Below are 14,230 nucleotides of genomic sequence, written 5' to 3' on the forward strand. Positions count from 1 at the left end.
CGCGGCATAGCTGCGCGGCCTATGGCGACAAAGCGCGCGAATATTCCCGCCGAAATGGGCGGGGTATAGGGCTATATAAGCAGGCGTTTCGCCATAGGATTTCAGTGTCAATCGACTGAAGCGACGACCCTGAGCCGCAGCCTCGTGGCACGGCAAGTGACGAGTACTCGTTCCGTATCTCAGGGAACCGAGGTTACGTTAGTAACCGAGTACGTTCCCTTTCGATACTTCACTCGTACTGCGTATGGGGAACGAATTCAACCACGCCGTGCCACGGCTGGGAACGATATAGCTTGCATTTGGCCACCCAGAGGGGGGCAAAAAGGACAAGCGGAGGCAAAGCCTAACCGAACCCATGGTTACACTGAAGGAAGATACTTCCTATGGTGGCGTGAAGCGGGACCTGTTGGAAGCCGCTAATCACACCGACAGGACCCGAGCTTGTAAGGTCGGGACATCGAGGTGATAGAACCTGACAAAGGTGGACGGCGAAGACCAGCCGGCCGCCTCACAGATGTCTTGGATGGAAACTCCGTTGGACCAAGCCCACGAGGAAGCCATTCCTCTAGTGGAGTGGGCCCTGACTCCTATGGGGCAATTAGTGCCCAGTGAGGAGTAGCACAGGTTAATAGCATCCACTATCCAACGGGAAATGCGTTGTTTCGAGACCGGAGACCCTTTGGTGCGGCCGCCAAAACAAACAAAGAGCTGATCCGACAGTCTGAAAGACTGTGATCGGTCTATGTAGGTCCTCAATGCCCTGACTGGGCAGAGTAGCTGCAGCTCTGGTTCGTCCGCCGAGGGAGGAAGAGCAGAGAGCGAGATGACCTGAGCTCTAAACGGAGTTGAGAGCACTTTAGGGACGTAGCCATGCCTAGGTTTCAGAACGACCTTAGAGTCACCAGGCCCGAATTCGAGGCATGCAGGGTTCACAGAGAGGGCCTGCAAATCGCCAACACGCTTTACCGATGCTAGTGCTAGTAGCAGAGCGGTTTTTAGTGTTAGGGGCCTGAGGTCGGCTGAACCCATTGGTTCAAATGGGGCTCCTTTCAAGGCCCTGAGGACCAACGAGAGGTCCCAGGAGGGAATAGTGAGAGGGCGAGGAGGATTCAAACGCCTAGCACCTCTCAAAAACGGATCACGAGCCCGTTTCGTCCCACCGATTGGCCAGCAATAGGAGCGTGGAACGCTGCAATGGCTGCTACGTAAACCTTAAGCGTGGAAGGGGAGCGCCCCATTTCCAAGCGTTCTTGGAGGAAAGACAGTATGGAAGATACGTCACTCTCCACAGGGTCTATGTTGCGTGTTGAACACCAATCAACAAAGACTGACCACTTCTGGTCGTAGAGGCGCCTCGTAGATGGGGCTCTAGCCTGAGAAATGGTATTTAGGACGTCCTCGGGGAGGCTAGTCGGCTCCCATCGAGGGACCAGAGGTGCAGAGCCCAGAGCTGCGGCTGTGGGTGCCAGATTGTTCTGTTTGCCTGAGAGAGGAGGTCCCGTCTCAGGGGAATCGGCCACGGGGCTCTTAGAGAGAGCCTGAATAGCTCTGAGGACCAAACCTGGTTCCTCCAGAGCGGGGCCACCAGAAGGACTCTGTGCTGGTCTTCTCTGATACGCCTGATGACCTGGGGGATCAGTGCGATCGGAGGGAAAGCATAAAGGAGCGTGCTGGGCCATGTGTGGGCCAGAGCATCTACTTCCTTCGAGAAAATGTTGGGCAATGAGAGTTGTCTTCTGAGGCGAAGAGGTCTACCTCTGCCTTCCCGAAGAACTCCCAGATCGTGAGGACCACTTGGGGGTGGAGCATCCACTCGTCGGAGGGGGATGTTGCTCCGTGACAACATGTCCGCACCCAGATTGTTCCTGCCAGGAACATGAGTCGCTCTGAGCGACTGAAGCCTCGGAAGAGCCCATTCCAGCAGTCGTTTCGCCAGAGCGCATAAGCGGCTGGACGAAAGACCGCCTTGGTGGTTCAGGTATGACACCACCGTCATACTGTCTGACCGAACTAGAACATGACGTCCCGTCAAGTAAGCCTGAAAGAACTGAAGGGCTTTCATCACTGCTAGCATCTCTAGACAGTTGATGTGTAGATGGCTTTCCTCGTGGCTCCACGAGCCGAAGGCCGGTCTGCCCTCGCACACAGCGCCCCAGCCCAAGTTGGAGGCGTCTGTTGAGAGCACCGTCCTCCGTGAGACCGCCTGTAAGGGGACTCCGCGTTGGAACCATACTGGATCCATCCAAGGTTTCAGGGCTAGAAGACAGGCCCGATTGACCTTGGAGACATAGGCGGCCGTGCCGCCATGCGCTGGGAGGAACCCGGAACTTCAACCAGTACTGAAGAGGCCGCATCCGAAGAAGGCCTAGCTGCAGCACCGGGGAGGCGGAAGCCATCAGCCTAGCAGCCTCTGGAAAAACTTCAGAGGGAGATAGGCTTTGTTCGTGACAGATGCCGTGAGCTGCTGAATTGCCAGGGCGCGCTCTGGCGAGACTACTGCCGTCATACGGACCGAGTCGAAAACTGCTCCCAGAAACGAAATTCGTTGAGTGGGGCATAGCGAGCTCTTGGCTAAGTTGACCCTGAGACCCAGGCATTGTAGATGGCTGAGGAGCACGGATCTGTGGCGTTCCAGCTCGTCTCGTGAACGGGCTAAGATGAGCCAGTCGTCGAGGTAATTCAGAACCCGGATTCCCATCTGTCTCAGAGGGGAAAGCGCGCGTCCATGCACTTGGTGAAAGTGCGGGGAGCTAGAGACAGCCCGAAGGGCAGGACCGTATATTGGTATGCCACCCCTTCGTATGCGAATCTCAAGAATCGTCTGTGACGGGGGGCTATCTGGATGTGAAAATACGCATCCTTCAGGTCCAGCGAGCAGAACCAGTCCTCGGGGCAAATGTGCGCGAGGATCTGCTTCAGCGTCAGCATTTTGAACTTCCGTCTCATGAGGGAGTGATTCAAAAGCCTGAGGTCTAGGATGGGTCTGAGACCGCCATCCTTTTTGGGGACCAGAAAGTAGCGGCTGTAAAAGCCTGTCTCGCTCTCTGACGGAGGAACCATTTCCACAGCTCCTTTTTCCAGCAACGACATGACTTCGGCCCGGAGGACATGAGCGTCGTCCGGATTGACCGATGTTTGAAGCACCCCGGCGAAGCGGGGGCCGTCGTGCAAACTGGAGCGAGTAGCCCTGGTTTACGATCCCCATGACCCATTCTGACACATCGGGGATGGCCTGCCAGGCCTCGGCCCGAGTGGCTAGGGGTTGAATAATGTTGGGTGACAGACCGCCGTTGAGAGGGTCGTACACCGCGAGGGGTGGAAGAGGAAATTTGCTCTTTTTGTGATGAGGTAAAAATTTGTCCGCCGTGAAAACGGCGTTTGGAGTGGGCGCAACAGGTGTGGGCCCAGCTGTCACTTGGAGTATGTTTCCCACGCCCGGAAATAAACGAGGCGGAGGGGAAATTACCCGTGGGAGCTTTTGGGGTGGTCCGGTCGTAACGGGACGGTCCCCCATCCTCTTCCTGTCCGACGAATCAGGACGACTTCGGAGGCACCGGGTCCAGCACAATCCTGGGCCGGGGTCCCTGGCGCCTCGGGAAGGGAGGGCGCTCGCAGGGCGCGAGCGCTGGCGATGCTCCTGGGGCGGCGCTGCCTGTGTTGCAGGTGGGGCTGGTTTGTTCTGCTGAGCCGGCGCAGTCCTGGGGCGGCTAGACGCAGAAGCGGAGCTGGAGCGCTTAGGCAAGAAATGCCTCATAGCCTGAGACGATTTCTGCGCGGCAGTAAAGCGCTCAGTGAAGCCATCCACTGCAGGCCCGAAGAGACCAGAAGGCGAGACCGGGGCGTCTAAGAAGGCCGTCTTGTCTAGGTCTTTGATCTCCGTTAGGTTGAGCCACAGGTGGCGCCTCCAACACGACCAGGCTGGCCATGGAACGACCGATGGCCTGGGCCGTAGCCTTCGTAGCTCGCAGGGCAAGATCCGTGGCGCTGCGGAGATCTTTGAAGGCTGGCGCGTCGATTCCAGACTCATCCAGAGAGCGGAGGAGTTTGGCCTGGAATGCTTGAAATATGGCCATGGTGTGGAGCGCAGAGGCAGCTTGGCCCGCCGAGGTGTAAGCCCGTCCAGCCAGAGTAGAGGTGGTCCGACAGGGCTTGGAAGGAAGGGCCCTCTTCGTCTTCCAACCCACAGCCGCGGGAGGACAGAGGTGAGCAGCCACCGCTTCATCTAGGGGTGGCAAGCGCTCGTATCCCTTCTCCTCGGCGCCGTCGACGGCGGTGAGGGCGGAGCGGTGCGTAGTGTGGAGGCGGGCAGAGTAAGGAGCGCGCCACGACTTCGTCAGCTCTTCGTGGACCTCAGGAAAGAAGGGCGCTGAACGCTGGCGAGGTGCTTGGCGGCGGCCTGGCAGAAACCATTCGTCCAGGCGGCTGCGAGACGGCTCCTCTGGAGGGGCCCACTCGAGGTCCAGCTCTTCAACGGCTCTAGACAGGATGCGGAAGAGCTCGGCATCCATGCCCTGGCCATGCTCGATGGGTTCCAAGGGAGGCGGTGGAGCGGGGTCTTCCGGCTCGCCAGCCCATCCTTCCGCTTCGGAAGCCGCAAGAGACATGGAGTCGTCTTGTTCGTCGTCTGTTCCCCCCGAATGAGACGAGGTCACTCGCTTCTGCGGAGGGACGCTGCTCAGGGCGAGAGAACAGAACTGGAGAGAGTTCCCTGGGAGGAGAGGGCGAGGCACGCGGGGGCTGGGCCGGCGTGAGCTCGCTCAACTCCTGGCGCTGAGTCGCTCTACCCCCGCTGTCTTTTCCTCGCCGGACCGCGGGAGGAAGGAGACGGGAGGGCGCGAGCGGCGAGATCGCCCTCAGTGAAGAAGGCGACCCGCGAGCGCAGGGAAGCGAGACTCACACTCGCAGTGCGGGCATGAGTCTCCAGCGAGCGCGCTCGTCTGCGTGGGGCTTGCCCAGGCAAGCGACACACTCGCTGTGTCCATCGTCGTCGTGCAGGGGGGCCCTGCAAGTACCACATGAGTGGCGGGGCATCGTGAGACGCCGCTGCCGTGAAAACGGCAATTGGGTGGCTTTTTTAGAGCGGCGAGGGCCGCGGAAGCTCTTAAAGCGGTGAAAACCGCTGGAAATCGCTCTTTAGAGCGGCGTTTAAGCCGCGGATGAAGCTCAGGCGGCGCGCCGGATGGCGGCAGGGGACGCACAGGAAGCGGCCGGAAGCGGGAAGCGGGAGGCGGCGGCTCGGCGACGGCGCTAGAAGCTGCAGTCCGCGAGGGCGCCGGCGCTTTCTTCCACCGGCGAGTCCAGGCGAGTCCGCTGCGGGAGCCTCTTCAGACGGCGGCGAGAGCAGAAGGCGGCGAGCTTCTTCGGCTTCAGGCGGAGATCAGCGAAGAGAAGTAGATGTCGTCGCTGAAGGAGAAAACACTGAAATCCTATGGCGAAACGCCTGCTTATATAGCCCTATACCCCGCCCATTTCGGCGGGAATATTCGCGCGCTTTGTCGCCATAGGCCGCGCAGCTATGCCGCGCCGCCATTGGTTCAACAACTTGTCTATGAGTGAACCAATGACGGTGCAGTTACACTGCGTTATTGAAAAAGGCTTCAGCAGCGGGGAAAAAGGGAGACCTTTCCCCATACGCAGTACGAGTGAAGTATCGAAAGGGAATCTTAATTATTCTAATTTTTTGACCAGTAGTGTACATTATCATAATACAATAAATTACAGATATACATAAATAAAGCACTGCCCTACACTTTTTTTTTTTTCAGTTTGACATTAAGCTTCAGGGACTGAACCAGCAACCTTCTGCTCACTAGACCCTTTTTTATTATTATTTAGAGTTTTAACCAAGACCAAACCACACCAATCAGGAACAAATCTCACAAAATGTCCTAAGGTAGGTGCTCTGCCCTGTCTGCCTTTTCCTCTGCAGTCAAGAAAGAATAAGTTAATTGATTTTTTTTTTTTATTTATTTTAAATTAGGTTATAAGTAATAGCACTTCTAATACCTTCTATTACTCCTGTTGTTATGTCTCTGCGATTACTTGAGGTTTTTTGAAAGGCATTAACATACTGAGAACTGAGAACTTATCAAACTACACAATTAACAAAAAAACATTCAATTACTGTTATGATAAATATTCAGCCTTTACATTATAAAATACCATACTGCATTCAACATTTTCAGGTGAACCTCATGAACAAGTGATCAGGACTTATTTCACCCCCTAGACCATTAAGATGCAAAAAAAAAAAAAAAAAAAAAAAAAGGGTTCTAAAGGTGAAATATGATCCCAGTTGACAATTCTCCTAAAATTCACACTTACTGATTTTCATCAGCACAAAAAAAAAAAAAAAAAAAACCTACACAAAAAAGTACAAAACTTACCTCACAGGAGAAAATATCAAAAATCAAGTTTCACTTTTAGGATTCCAGAACACCCAAACCACCTGCAAATAAAAAAGCTTCCAGATTTCAAATTGTTGACCTAATCAACACTCCTGTTCGGCAAGGATTTATCCATTCAGCTGCTTTGGCAATCCAACACGTCTTGAACATAAATGCAGGCAAAACCCTCTCCACACACTGACATCGGCACAGTTGAGCGGATTCCAGTCTAGGCTAGTGTGACAGTCACAGTGGAGCATCTCTCCCTCACACAACCTCCTCACTCTCTCTCCCTCACTCGCTCTCTTTCACGATGTCCTCTGGCAATGTATTCCAGCACAAAGCTAATCTGGAATTGTCAAAATGCCAGCATTCCATCTCTCCTCTTTTTCCCTACTCTCTTATCGGCATTGCTGTGTGCCCACCTCCTATTAAACATTTGAATGTTACAGTGCACTTTGGTTTTTCAGGGATAGTGTACAGTCAATGAATCAAATAACAGAAATGCTATAATACTGCTCAACAATCCTCCATAAATATGGTATGATGTGGTACAACAATGTTAACTAAAAAATACAACCAATGACATCTATAAACAACTTTTCGGTAAAACACTAAAGACCAATCAGGGGATTAGCCATATGGTATTACACCGTTAAAGCAGAGAGTTGTGTAAATCTAGTTTAACCGTCTTATCTGTGTTTGATTTATGGCAGTAAGGAGACATAAGAGGCTGTTTTACAGCTAAATCTCCTTTAATGCAGATGTTTATTAGAATTAGCTTATCTGGAATAATTCCCTATGTCCTTCACTGCACAACAAATTTATGTGACTAAGCACTAAACCACACCCATTGTCTCCACTGTATTAAATTAGCAGCTTTTACATAAGCATCCACAATAAGTCGCAAGCAGCAATCACTATAATGGAGCCTCAATCAAGAGTGCTGTATGTGAAACCACTTAATTAGCATGAGTGGTGCTAGGTTATCGGAATAAATTACTACACTTGCACAAATTCATAGTCCTAAAGACATTATACATAAAAGTAGACATTCTGTCACATAAAATCTTAAGCAGGCCCTTTTTATCCCAAGTAATCTTGAAGTTGGATTTAATCTGATTTGCCATGATGATTTTGTGACACTATTAAGTCTGACTTATTAAGACTCAAGGTGATCAAGCCACAAAAGTGCCTTGCAATGTTAATTTATTTCTAGTGGCTCACACACTCAATTTTGTGTGCGGTCAAATGAAAGAAACGAAGGGGGACAACAGCACAGTTAATTACTGGCTGTCAAGATGAGAGAGAAAGAGAAAAATGGGGGGGGGGGGGGGGGTAACAGGGCTACATTTATAGAACAAACAACAAAGCAAGGGGGAAAAAAATAAAATTATATATTTTATATATATACATATATTTTAGGGATGAAACAATACAGTTAGCCCACGGTTCAATACATACCTCGGTTTTTTTAACCACGGTTTTCGGTTCGGTTCTGATGGCTTGACATATAAGTGTTTTTTTTTTTTTTTGTTATTCTATGCTTAGGCAATAGGAACAGTAAGAGGTTAAGAAGAAAAAATAAAAACGATTTATTGCAATACTCCTTTATTTTACTTAAAAGCAAAGAAAAGTCCACTAGTTTCTACTGTATTGTATAATATAAAATAATTTTTTATTTTAAAATTAACACTGACATCTCACAGCTGTTGGTAGCCCATGCACAAACTGTACAAACAAATTCTCCAAAGCTGTTTACCAAGCTTTCGATTAAATTCCATGTTTGAAATCACCAATGAAATCTGACAACAACTGCCTCATTTTTTTTTTTTTTTTTTCAAACACTGGAATCATCTAAAAAAATCTGTACTTTTCAGGCTGGATCAAGCTAATGCGCATGCTTAGACCTAAATGCGCATCTCTTGTGCCTCATTTCGGAGACGCGCTTCTGACTGTTTCTATAGAAACCGGTGCTTCTAAGGGCCGCTGCAGTGACGAGATGACTTTATCTGTCAGCGATTGGCTCTTTTTTAGAAGGCGGGACTTATTCCACCATATTGCGCGTTTCACTTTCTCCCAATCAAAACAATACGAGTGATGCGTCTTGTGTTATTCTATCCGGTTGTTAAGTCGTAACGTAAAGAACGCCGTTTCTGGTTCAAAGCCTCGACTCGTTTCACTTGAGAATGCCATCGACGGCCGTTTATGAGCGATATTTATTCATATTAAACATCAATCATTTAAAAAAGTTAAAAACATTTTAAATACTTACAGTCTACACAACGGTCTCCATGCTCACAGCGTCACAGATATCAATATTTTAATGATTTATAAAAGATGAATCATTGTCTGGCCATCTGGAATTTTGATATGGAGATAAAGGTTGTAATTATATATTTTTTGTAGTATTACACCACATCGTGTATGTATATTAGCACCATTTGTTGTTTTCTTGTGGTATGAGATAGAGCGTTAGGACCCGGAAGCGCTGCCGTGTGACGTCAGACTTAACAACCAGCCAGTCTTTGATTATACTCAACGGCAAAATCGAAATGTCTCCACACCATGGATTTGAAAGACGCCGGCGCTTCCTTGTACTGTAGCCTCACTTCACTGCCGCTCGCCATGTTAAAGTGTGGAATGATGATTCAGCGCCCCCTAACTTTAGAGCATAGTGATTGAATATTTACTCGCGGGGAGGAGTACTAGTAAACTTACAGGCACACACAAACAGTCAATTCGGAGAGAAATAAAACGCACATAAATTATTTAAACGTAAAACCAAAAAAAAAAAAAAAACGCAATTCACAAGCGCGTATTGAACCGTGGATGTTGTACCGAACGGTTCAATATTATATTGAGAATTGTGGCATCCCTAATATATATATTTTATTGTATTAGTGATCATAAAGAAAATACATCTTTTGTATTTGTTCAGAGGGCTTGTACTCATTTATGCTGTGCACTGTGTGTGTGTGTATACACAGCTTCACAGTGACAATAGGAAAATTCTTATCGAGCTAAAGTTGGTTTTTGATTGAATCACTTCCGTTGTAAAATTTGTTAATTACTACTTTAGGGGCCGCTTAAATGACACCTTTCCTACTGAAAACCAAATATCTTTAATGCATTCTTGCCGTTCATTTACATGTTTAGTCTATAGGTTTGCTTGTTTTAGTGTGTATGTGCGCAGAAGCTTGGTCTTTTAAAAAAGTGATATTTGCCAAATTACTTTACTGGTCCACAAAATACAGAAAAATTATGCGAAATGGAATAATTTTGATAACGTTTTATCTATACATAGGGAAAGAAAAGGGAAATGGGCCTTCGCAGGGAATAGTTTAGTTGCCAGTGGTGTGGGAGTTCATGACAGCACTGATAAATCACAACTCCGTCACACCTTCAGCACTCATACATCCCTATATAAGAGCTTTACTACCACTGAACTTTACTGTGGGAACCAGGCACTTCTCATGTACTCCTCCTCTAGCAACACCATAACATTTTGGATGCTGTTAGATTCAAAATGATTGATTTGGTCTCTGGGTATTGATTCCCAGAATCTATATTTTGTAAATATGGCCTTTGGAAATGGCTAACTGACTTTATTGTGCTTTGGCTACAGTAGGTAGTTCCAGTGAGAACAACAACCATGCATGTCATTTCTGCAGGCTGCATCTTACTCTGAGATAAACAGTCACTCTTTTCATAGCTTTTGCTGGCTCTGAGACACTCGCTTGGTATTTTTCCTGCTCGTTGTCTAGCAAAAAAATCCCTCATCACTAAATGAAAGCTTAAAATGAAGGCCTGATTATTACAGGGGCCTTGTCACAAGTCCATTGTTTTTGAATTTCTGTGTTATCTTTGCTATATTTTCAATCTTAAAACAATGATTTGGTAATCCTCTTGTAGCACTGTCCACTTTTGTGCAAATAAGTCTCGTGACCGTTCTCTCCCAAGTGGTTCCATTGCTGTTAGCATTAAGTCTGAGAATGATTCAGTGGGCTATATAACACTTAATTGTCAAGAAATTACTTCTCTTTAAATGTTTTGGTTCAACATACTTGCCTTTGGTCAAACATTGCCTTAAACTTACACCAGAATTTTTTTTTTATTTCATTTTATTTAGTAACTTTTAGGAGGATGTACTCAACATTTTATCACCTTGAAAAGTCTTATTTTCCTGAATAATTTTGACATGTTTTTTGGTTATTGATTAAGCAGAATTGCTGGGACATTATATCTCTAAAGAACCCTAACATGTCTTCTAAGTAATTGAGTAATTGCTGACTTTCTGAAGTTTCAACTCATTTATGCTGTGCACATATACATATATATTATAGTATACACTCACAAAATAATGTGTTTTACTCCATCTTTAACATAATACATTCCACTACTTTTGATGGACATAACCAATAGCCCTGTATTTCACTTTGTGAACTTCCCCAGAGTCAATTCCCCGATTTCTTTTAACTAGTCATTAAATACTCTTCAAGACACACACTATCTGTAGCTCCTTGCCTCTATGCTTAATTACTCTGAGACTTTATCAGAGACATCAGACAGCAACTCTTCAGAGCCTGACCTTGGCCCTTGCAGATTAATGCTGTGAGGTCTAGGCTAGGAACCCAGCATGCCTTGTCTCGCTGATACAATACCATAGTGGACTACCACTCATTGCATTGATGAATTTACTATGCCCCAAGTTTCAACCAACCCAACAATGAAATACAAATAATTAATTGTTTCCAAAAAGTCTAAAAAAATATACATTTCTCATGTTTAAATCTTATATGGTAAAACTCAACCAATCCAAAACAGATGTTTATGAATGAGCTGATAGGGGTTGTGCAATTCATACTTACCTACCAGAAAGAAATAAAGGTAAGTGGATTCAATTCAAATAGATAATTTCATAACAGATCGATAAGATGCCGGTAACTTGTGCAGGTTTATAGGAAAAAAGATATGTGGTAGTCTTTGATCTAAAGTGTGAAACTGGATCAACTGAAGAAGGAACAGACAAAGGTGATGGAGGGTATGAGTTCCCTACTATACCTCCTTAAGCTGAACTCTCACTTTGTTGATTGCCTTAAGCCAGCGCACTCTGGATGGAGAGAATGGCAAAGGTAATCCATCATCCCTGAAGCTAGAAAAATAAAACATCTTATGAAACTGAATTCATGCTATTTTTAAAAAAAAATGTATTATACCAAATGGTACATTGTAAGAAAAAAAAAAAAAAAATCACTGAAAGCCAGTACAATATATATATATATACCTTTTGAGAGTTTTTTCAGGAATTTTGTCCACTTGAGAAACCACCTCATTTTTTATGGTGCTGCTTATACCCTTTCCGTTTTCTTGGGAGGATTTTAATCCCTCATCTTCCCCCCAGGAAGTATGTCCATTGGTAGGGTGATGCCCATTTCTGGATGGCTGATAGCCAGTACTGTGGTAAGAATGGTAGGACTCCTCTAACTCTGAACAGGCAGCACTCTCCTGACCAGTCTCACTAAGCTGAGAACTAGCTTGACTGAGATTGCCTGAAGATCCAAAACGACTAGAGTCCACAGGACTAGTATTGTAGAAAGAAAGAAAGAAAGAAAGAAAGAAAGAAAGAAAGAAAGAAAGAAAGAAAGAAAGAAAGAAAGAAAGAAAGAAGAAAGAAAGAAAGAAAGAAAGAAAGAAAGAAAGAAAGAAAGAAAGAAAGAAAGAAAGAAAGAAAGAAAGAAAGAAAGAAAGAAAGAAAGAAAGAAAGAAAGAAAGAAAGAAAGAAAGAAAGAAAGAAAGAAAAAGAAAGAAAGAAAGAAAGAAAGAAAGAAAGAAAGAAAGAAAGAAAAAGAAAGAAAAAGAAAGAAAGAAAGAAAAAGAAAGAAAGAAAAAAGAAAGAAAGAAAGAAAGAAAGAAAGAAAGAAAAAGAAAGAAAGAGAAAGAAAGAAAAAGAAAGAAAAAGAAAGAAAGAAAAAGAAAGAAAAAGAAAGAAAGAAAGAAAGAAAGAAAGAAAGAAAGAAAGAAAGAAAGAAAGAAAGAAAGAAAGAAAGAAAGAAAGAAAGAAAGAAAGAAAGAAAGAAAAAAGAATTTACATTAGTAACAATCAAAACATTAGTTACAATGACTGAGATTTTTAAAACTACTTTCACTGCATTTGCAGGTCTACACTCCTATTAAGAATCACAGTAAATGCTACACACAGCTAATGGGAATACAAATTTACACAGAACCAAAGCACAGTTACAAAAGTCACATTGCACTGAGAAGAAACAATCACACTTTGGGAAAGCCACCATCTTCATAAACTAAAGCTAAAACTAAAGTCAGTGAGTGTGTTTACATGCACATTAATATTCTTAATCTGCATATTCTGATAATGATAAGCCTCCAGGATTTTTTTGTGTTTAGAATAACCAAAACAAAATGAAAAATTAGTATTCAAATATTTATGACAGCATACTTTTATAGTTTACTATTAGAATTTAAAATACTTTACACAAAAACAATTTTATATATATTAGCCTTGTTAGAATTATGACTGTGCATGTAAACTTAGTGCAACATAAATGGTTTATGAAACCATTTATTATGCTGCTACTAGCCTTTTTGGAATCAAAAGGTCCTTCTTTTCCTGCTGTAATCCTGCAGAGACATCTGTAGAAGGTTGGGTCTGGATATGGATTTCTAATTCTTTTTGAGGAGAAGGATCAGGAGTGGAAGGACTGAGATTGGGTTTATCAGTGTTATTTTCTGGGACAACAAATTCTTTATTTTGGACTTCAGAATGTGCAACAATTTCTTGTTTAATATCAACAGGGAGTGTGATTTCGCCATTTTCTTCCTTTGAGATAAAATTTTCATTCCCTATTTTAGCAGTTGTACTGTCTTCAATATGTAGTTTATTCTCCTGAGCTTTAGGCTGGGTTGTAACAACTGGAGGTGTTTGTTGCTTAGGAGGTTCTGGAGTTTCTTTTTGCCATGGAAAACCAAATTTTGTTCCAAATAAAGATGTTGAAATTTCTTCTTTTGATATAACTGTCTTCTCCTCTTGAAACAGCCCTGCTGAAATTGACTTAAATCCAGAAAGAAACTTGCCACCTTCTGTGTTTGATATTGAGGGTGGTGAAGAAAAGAAAGACCCAAAAGACTTTCCAGCATCTGCAGCTCCAGCCATGAAACCAAACTTAGGTGGTGTTAAACCTGGCATGCCAAATATGGACGGAGAAGGTTCTGATGATGGAGGCTGTTGAGCTATTTTTGAACTACTGTCTACTGCAGGTACTGATTTGTCTGAAACTTTTGCTTCAGGTTCAGAAACAATGACAATGTTTTTCTCATGTATTACTTCACCATCAGTAGGCTCCTTAACGACAGTTCCAGCTGGATGACAGCTGGAAGCTGCCGTTGGATCCACAGTTGCAACTGTTAAATTACTGAAAGTATCATTAGCAGACACTTCTTTCACAGGTAAAAGGGTTTCTACTTTATCTTTTTTGTCTTTGTCTCCAGACAATGTAACATCCAGAGAAGATGACAGGGAATCATTATGTGCACTCTGATCTTGGACTGACTGAAGCAACTTAGTAGAGGTAACAGGTGGTGTTTTGTCGGCTGCTTTTGGTGCTTCTGGTGATTTAAACATACTGAAAAGATCATTTTTTATAGACTCTGTGGGTAAATTACTTGGAAGGCCAAAGAGTGAGGTTCTTTGTGTGGTGATGTTTGGGTGTGGTTGTGAGAAGAGACCACCTGATGAATTTGTTGCTGAACTGGCACCAGTGAACAGTTTAGACATAAAGCTACTAACGGCTTCAGCTGATGAGTCTATGGCAGATTTCTGTTGT

General features: G+C 45.0%; 1 protein-coding gene across 2 annotated transcripts in view; it reads right to left on the bottom strand.

Moving 5' to 3' along the window:
- unc13bb (unc-13 homolog Bb (C. elegans)) overlaps window positions 1-14,230 on the bottom strand; it is a 107,837-nt gene that overhangs the window by 46,914 nt on the left and 46,693 nt on the right. For both annotated transcript variants that reach the window (XM_067398135.1, XM_067398134.1), the window contains exons 9-10: window positions 11,674-11,970; window positions 11,451-11,541 (exon numbers count right to left, since the gene is read on the bottom strand). In XM_067398135.1, coding sequence (XP_067254236.1) covers window positions 11,451-11,541; window positions 11,674-11,970 — 388 coding nt within the window. The remainder of the gene's footprint in view (window positions 1-11,450; window positions 11,542-11,673; window positions 11,971-14,230) is intronic.

Source organism: Chanodichthys erythropterus, chromosome 10, assembly GCF_024489055.1.
Source record: "Chanodichthys erythropterus isolate Z2021 chromosome 10, ASM2448905v1, whole genome shotgun sequence".
In the NCBI taxonomy this organism is placed as follows: domain Eukaryota; kingdom Metazoa; phylum Chordata; class Actinopteri; order Cypriniformes; family Xenocyprididae; genus Chanodichthys; species Chanodichthys erythropterus.